The sequence below is a fragment of the Cucurbita pepo genome, chromosome LG15 (assembly GCF_002806865.2).
Source record: "Cucurbita pepo subsp. pepo cultivar mu-cu-16 chromosome LG15, ASM280686v2, whole genome shotgun sequence".
NCBI classification, from domain to species: domain Eukaryota; kingdom Viridiplantae; phylum Streptophyta; class Magnoliopsida; order Cucurbitales; family Cucurbitaceae; genus Cucurbita; species Cucurbita pepo.
This window is the reverse complement of record NC_036652.1, coordinates 2,735,012-2,742,527: the sequence shown is the minus strand read 5'-3', so window position 1 is coordinate 2,742,527 and position 7,516 is coordinate 2,735,012. Positions and strand designations below refer to the sequence as shown.

The 7,516-nt window shown below is 32.7% G+C and overlaps 1 protein-coding gene and 1 long non-coding RNA gene across 2 annotated transcripts; both read left to right on the top strand.

Annotated features, from left to right (window-relative positions):
* Nucleotides 1-209: 209 nt before the first annotated feature.
* On the top strand, nt 210-1,310 carry LOC111811355 (elongation of fatty acids protein sre1-like). The gene has a single exon (XM_023698164.1). The coding sequence runs from the start codon at nt 320-322 to the stop codon at nt 1,136-1,138; it is 819 nt and encodes a 272-aa protein (XP_023553932.1). The 5' UTR covers nt 210-319; the 3' UTR covers nt 1,139-1,310.
* Nucleotides 1,311-6,115: 4,805 nt separating this feature from the next.
* Nucleotides 6,116-7,224, top strand: LOC111811357. The gene is made up of 2 exons (XR_002817532.1): nt 6,116-6,300; nt 6,860-7,224. It is a non-coding gene; the product is annotated as an uncharacterized LOC111811357 (long non-coding RNA).
* Nucleotides 7,225-7,516: the final 292 nt, after the last annotated feature.

The window sequence follows — 7,516 nt, the reverse complement described above, 5'->3', positions numbered from 1 at the left end:
GCCCTTTAGTTCTCTCTCTCTCTCTCTCTTTCATCTTAATTATCGCCATCAAAGTGCACCACTTCCCCCAACAACATTGGCAGCACCCTAGCCCATACCCCATCACTAATCTCGAGAGAGACCCAATTTGTAGTAGTGAATAAGCCTTCTCTTTCCCCTCTTCATGACTTATAAATACGAAGGGCAATGGTCAATAACCAAAGCTGACATGTTTCCAGCTATCAAATAGGACCATCCCATCCCAACACAAAAGCTCTCACACCCTCCCCTTCAATTTATACCCCTTCAATCTCTCCCACTCTTTCAGGACTTTGTGAAAATGAGTATGCAAGTCTCAGATACACTCCATTACTGGTTGGTAAACCATCCAAACATTCTCCATTTCTCATGGTCTCAAGGGGAAACCCTAGGCTCATCCCCACTCTTCCTCACAATCACGGTTGTATCCTATCTCTCTTTAACCTTCCTCCTCTCGAACGTAACCCTCCCGCACCTCCGTCCCGCCGTTCTCAAGCGAATCACCGTCGTCCACAACCTCGTCCTCCTCGCCCTCTCCTTCACAATGGCCCTCGGTTGCACTCTCGCCACCTTCTCCCACGCACCTCACCTTCACTACATCCTATGTCTACCTCCAAAAACACCCGTGCAAGGTCCACTCTTCTTCTGGGCTTACGTGTTCTACCTCTCGAAGATCGTGGAATTCATCGACACGTTCTTGATCATCCTCAGTGGTTCGATCAAACGTCTTACATTCCTTCACGTGTACCACCACGCGACAGTGGTGATCATGTGTTATCTATGGCTACATTCATCTCAATCGTTGTTTCCATTGGTTCTGGTGACGAACTCGTCGGTTCATGTTTTGATGTATACGTATTATTTGTCGTGCGCGCTCGGGGTTCGACCACGGTGGAAACGGCTTGTTACCGAGTGTCAAATTGTGCAATTTCAGTTTAGCTTCGTGGTGTTGGCTTTGATGCTTTATTTTCATGTCACTCATAAAGGATCTGGCTGTGCTGGTGTGTGGGGATGGTGCTTTAATGTCGTGTTTTACTCCTCGCTTCTGGCTTTGTTCTCTGATTTTCATGCTAAGAACTATGGTGGAAATGGAAAGACGGCGCCCAAAAAGTTGGCTTGAAAAGAAACCAAGATGGAGTTCATTAAATTCCTACGTTATTCCTTTGAGATTTGTGAGTTTAATTCTTCAAAACATATATTTAATCAGTTGTTCATGATAATGATGATCTAATCATTCAAGATGCTTCGTAAGTGATTACTTTCTTAATATGTTGAACTAATATTGCATGGTGGTCAAGGGTGATGTTTAATTTTTTTTTTTTTTGTTTGTGCTAAATTTTCTCGACACGTTTAGAAGTGATTTTAGTGGTTAAAATCTCTCCGAGCATGCACATAGTAATCTAAAATCCATTATCGTTTAGTTTTTATACTTTAAATGATATTTCGTATCCTCGAATATTGATTTTGAACATGAAAAAAAGAAAAGGTTTTAACCATTTTAAGAATAGCTCTCGAACGTGCTCCTAATCTTGTTGTAAAAACGACATGTCTTTAATAGTTCTCGGAAGAACTACTCCGATCATTTTTAGGGTTTTTTTTGTAGGCAAAGATTTAAATTTTATTCTAGAAATGTATATTATTTTTTTAAATGATATCATGACGTCACCAACATTGATATATTTGATTTATGATATTATGCATAAAGTTTTATTATGTAATTATTTGAAATGAATTTATTGTCTATTTATTTATAATATTCTATTTTAAGTCCATTTAGAAACTAAATGAATCATATTAATAACTTTTATCCATAAATTAATAAAAATACCCAAAATTTTAAAATAATTTAATTTTAGAATAGAAACCATATTTACTTTATTTAAAATATTTAAACATACCGTAGAAGTTTAAATAATTTTATTAATATCCTCAAATTATTTAAAAGTTTAAAAATAATCCTGCCAGGATTAAATACTACCTATAAAATTTTAAAAAGTAGCATTTTACCCTTAATTTTTATAAAAATAAAGTTATACTATTTATATTTCATAAACTATCTCAAAAAAAAAAAAAAAAAATTTAAGTTTAAGGATATTAATTTTATTTTTGAAACGTGGCAGTAATAGTCATATTCGAAGACTTAAAAGCAAAAATTTTTAAATATTTTTGAAATAAAATATTTATTAATTTTAGGGTTAAAAATAAATAGAAGGGTATAAATATGTAGTTGTAGTGTGTGCCTGGTAGAGATTGATGGGAAAAAACCTGATGAGTTGGTCGAGTAACATTAAGTCACACCTACGAGTAAATTTTATCATAAATTCTCCTTGAAATTCGTACTGTTAATTATTAATTCACCGACTTTACAGATTTCTTAAATAATAATTTATTTTTTATACATTAAAAAAATAATATAAAGTTCATTAGAAAATGATTTTTTTTATTTTTTTTTTATCTTTGTGAAAAATATTAAGGGTATTCAATTATTTAAATAAATAAATTTATAAATTAGATTAATGAATGGGTTACAATACAATTATACTCACATTTATTTAATTTGAATATGGAATTAACATACTCATTAATGCTAAGTTTTTATTATTTTTTTATTTTTTATTTTTTATTTTTTTGTTACTATGTCTACACAATTAAATGAGAATTTAATTATTTTTTTAACTCAAATTCTATATTTTTAGCATTTTTTAAGGTTTAATTATTGTTTAGTTGTTATGGTTGTGTAGTTATAGTTTTAATTTAGCATAAATTTCCAAAATATTATACAAAAATTGACAGATGTTCTTCGTAATGTCTAAATAAAAAAAGATTTTTTTTTTTTTTTTCTAATTCAACTATATCAATTAAGGGTTTTAAATATAAAAAAACATGTTTTAAAATGTGGGTAGGTAGGTTTTATTTATGTTTGATAAAGACCTTTAATCTAAAAATAAATCAAACATTTTTAATATTTATTAGAAAAAAATAAATAAATATTCTTATCACTACTAAATACATGATACTAATTCATTTTCATTTCGGTCTCTATTATAATAAATAAATAAATAATTATTTATTTATTTATTTTGAGTCATATTTCTAATGTGTAACTAAATAAAAATAGGAACTAAAACTAAAATTTAAAATTTTAAAATAGTAAAATCATCCATTGGGAGTAGCAGGTATTGTACTCGTGTTTCGGGTTTTACTCAAGGTTTTTAAAACGAGTCTATTAAGGAGAGGTTTCCACACCCTTATAAATAATGTTTAGTTCCCCTCTCCAACCAATGTGTGAATCTACCTCCTTTGGGACGAGCGTACTCGTTCGCACTCATTCCTCTCTCCGATCGATGTGTGATCTCACAATCCACCCCCTTTAGAGCCCAGTGTTCTCGTTGGTACTCGTTTCTCTTTTCAATCTATGTGGGATCTCACAATCTATCCTTTTCGGGGTTAGCGTTCTTGCTAGCACTCGTTCTCCTTTTCAATCGATGTGGGATCTCACAATCCACCCTTTTTGGGCTAGCGTTCTCGCTAGCACTCGTTCCCCTCTTTAGAGCCTATTGTCCTCGCTGGTACTCGTTCTCTCTCCAATCGATGTGGGATCTCACAATCCACCATTTTCGAAACTAGCATTCTCGCTAGCACTCGTTCCCCTCCTCAATCAATGTAGGATCTCACATGAACATATTTTTTTTCCTCCTCTACTTGATTTTTTCTTAAAATAAAAATGAACTAACTTATTTCCCTCGCTCTCGTCCCCCTCTTCCAATCGTAAAACTCACATAATGAGCTTTATTCTTCCAATCGACACTCCTCTTCGTCCTTCTTATCTAACCACCCTTGTTCTTCGATCAGTAGTAACAACGAGCAATACCACAACCCAACAAACCACGACGTTTGCAGGGTTTTGCAATCCTGACCCTCTCAAGGGTATCCCTCAAATCAAATAATTATCAAACGAAACCAAAATGGTTACCTACAAAGATCGAGAAGAAACGAATATAAATGATATTGTAAGGTATAGGTATAGGTTTAGGTAGGTATATAAAAATATATGTTGTATGAGGATGATAGAATTAATGGCGGGTGACAGCCAACTACCACCATCGCTACCACCTTCATTAGGGTTCAGCAGAGGAGGAAATACAGATGTTTCGTGCATCAATGTCACTTTATCATCACTAAGATACGTAATTACTTTTTTCATCTACATTTCTAAATAATAATAATAAGAATAATAATAGTAAATAATAATAATAATAATATTAGGACCACACATTTGTCATCTTCATCAGACAATCTCAGACCCCATTTAAACCTACACACTTGATTGTATTCTTTCTACTTTTCTTTCAACTCATCAATGATTGGATTGTAAAACTTACTATGACTGCAAAAGAATCACTAAGAATCTTTTCAAAATTGGAAAGGAAATCTTGTAATATTACTTCCAAACTTTCATAAATATTTGATAATCTTAGTTGGTTAGAATATTAGACGGATATTTGAGACTCGAAACAGTGTGATAGTGACCTGGAATGTAAATCGAGCTCGAAAACCGCTACATAATTCAAGTTTATAGGTTTCGTGTTTCCATTTATCTAGAGATGTATTGGAGCTGGAAAAATGTTTTGGACCAACCTGAAATTTGGGATGGTTAGGTTGATAGTCTGGACAAACCGAATAGAGTTCACAGCATTTGAGTTGGATTATTTTTTGTATTATTTAAGAAAATACGATACATGTTCTTTAATAACTAAAATCTCATAAAACTCAAATATTAGATATTTACGAGTCACGTTGCATCACTAATATCGATTATAAATATTAAATATTATTAATTTTTTTAAAATTAGGATAAGATAGAGTTAGGTTGTAACACTATTTTCGAGTCGGTCAGTTTGATTCGACCAAAAAAATTACAACCTGCAAACTGAACTACTCTAGGCCATGGTTTCTTGTGTGCAATGTCGCATCTCATCATCATCTAGATTCTCATCGAATGATCCATGCATTGTGATGTCATCCTATGTCTCAAGACAGCTCGACCATCTTGGCTTGCTTGGATATATCAATCGAAACTGACTCACATGTCATTCATCTCATTGGGACATCCCAAACATCTATCCATCTAGATTCTATCAAGGCATTGGATCCTCCGTGTCCATGCTAAATCATTTATGGAATCCGTTCGAGATAGTAGGTGCATAATTTAACCTTCGACACATGGGCTAGGGTCCAATGTCCAATGTCGCATAGCGCTCACCCACACTGTAACACACGTATGTGCCACAGGGTAGCTCGCTTAGGCTACAAGGCTTAGAGATTACGGAGAACTGACACCATACTTCCCCTATAGTACACTTTGAGACATTTCCAATCTTTTGAAGTAGACGTCATTTTGGTTAGCGGTCATACGGCCCCATGGAGCGCTCATCAAGTATCCGATTAAAACCAAATTTGGTGAGCTTTTATCTTTAATATTGATAGACTTAATTCCAGAGACGCAAACTCTGATTTCTGAGGGTTATGACTCAGGGCCTTATACGATCATCTCCGAGCTTGTTTTCGAGACTTGTATCGCCTCATTCTCTCAAACCTTGCATATACCTCAACTTAACTTAAATGCACACTTTTAGTGTGTTGGATGATGTACCGTTCTTCTTGATCGCCTCATGCCACCTGTCTATCTTGGCTTTCACGTGGCTGGATAAGGGCCAATTGAGGGCTGTCCCTTGTCTGTCTTGCGTGTGAGGGTCACAACCTATTTTCTCTAGCTACGAGCTATTTCAAGCCATCAAGGACATGAGTTTAGTGAAAAAAAATTAAATTTCATTCTTACATTTTACTCCATGGTTTTGAATATAAATCCGCTTTTGTTCTTAGATTTCAAAATGTTAAATTTATACTAATTTTGTTTTTATTTGATCCATAAATTTAAAATTTACAATTTTATCCAAACATTACGACATGAATTTTGAATAATAATAAATAACAAGAAATTTAGAGACAAGAGTTTCCCATTGTCAATTTTGTAACACTGTTCAAACTCAGTACCTACAACTAACTATATATACTTCCTATACTTTCTTCATTTGAAGCATCTTTAATTTTAGTTCTTTGCTCATCTCTTCATATTTCTCTCTATTTTTTCTCCTCCACTTCTTTCATTTTCTTCCTGAATTCGTGTTCTTCTACCAAACTGACACCGATCGAGACGGCGATCATGGTAGCCTGCTATCAATCCATGTAGGAGTTAATACTCATCTTTAGGTCAATACTTATGTGAGCCTCGACTGAATTTCCTACTCTTTAGGCTTTTTATTTACCCGTTCATGCATTTATTGTTATTGTTAATGTTTCTATTTCTACCTCTTTTGTTTTGATTTTGGTTTTCGAGTTATTATTGTTTAGTCCGTAATCCATTTTGTGCTTAAAATTGCCTAAAACACGTCTAAAATTCCTTTTATTTATTGAATATTATTATTATTATTATTATTATTATTTTACTTAAAATAAATATGGATGCAAAACAAAAATCCCATTATTATTTATTTATTTATTTTTGAAGATTTTATTTATGAAGAATTATTTATAATTAAATATTTATTTAAAAAATGATTTGAATAAATATTTTGAGAAATGATTGATGTCCAAAGGAAAACGGTCTCAATAAGATTTGATTTTTTTCTTTTTATTGTTAAATATTTAGTTGGATATTTTAAAAATGTTTTATTTTTATTATTTGAGAAAATAAACAATAATATTTTATTATTATTTTTTCTAAAGTTGCTATTATATTTATTATAATTCTGACCTTTTAATTTAATTGATGTCTCAACAGTGCATGGACAGTTGGAACCATCTCAACCAGGTAGCCCCTACCCTAAAAAAATTAAATAATAAAAATGGCTAAAAATTAGGATTGAATATATATATATATATATATTTTTTATTGTAACGACTCGTGTCCAGGATTCAGATTAGGATTTGAAATCTAGATTCGGTACTTGATGGACCCGACATTTACGTGTGACATAATCAGGTTACTTACTCGCCTATGAGAGTGACGCCTTTCAGATTACTTATTTCTTGCTTCTGAGAGTCAGCGATCTGGTTAGATTACTTACCGCTCGCTTTTGAGACTAAAGAGTTCTTTCAGCAAAATTTACTCTCAGAAAAATTTATACGATGTCACTCAATATAAAATTGATCCAAGTAAAACACACGATTAATTTTAGAGTTTTTATGATTGAGCCACCAAAATAAAAAGGACAGCTTAGGTTATAACTTTCAATTCTTAAGAGCCTTTGTACTCTTCCTCTACTCGGTGTTATAATTGTTCATAACAAAATTATTCTTCTAAAAACTTCTGCTCGACATATTTTGGTTGCATACATTTACCGTAAAAAATATATTTATAAGAATTTTAAGTTAGATTCAGTGTCGGTAAGACGTAATTCAATTCTTTCTCAACTAATAGAATCGATTGCCAACTATC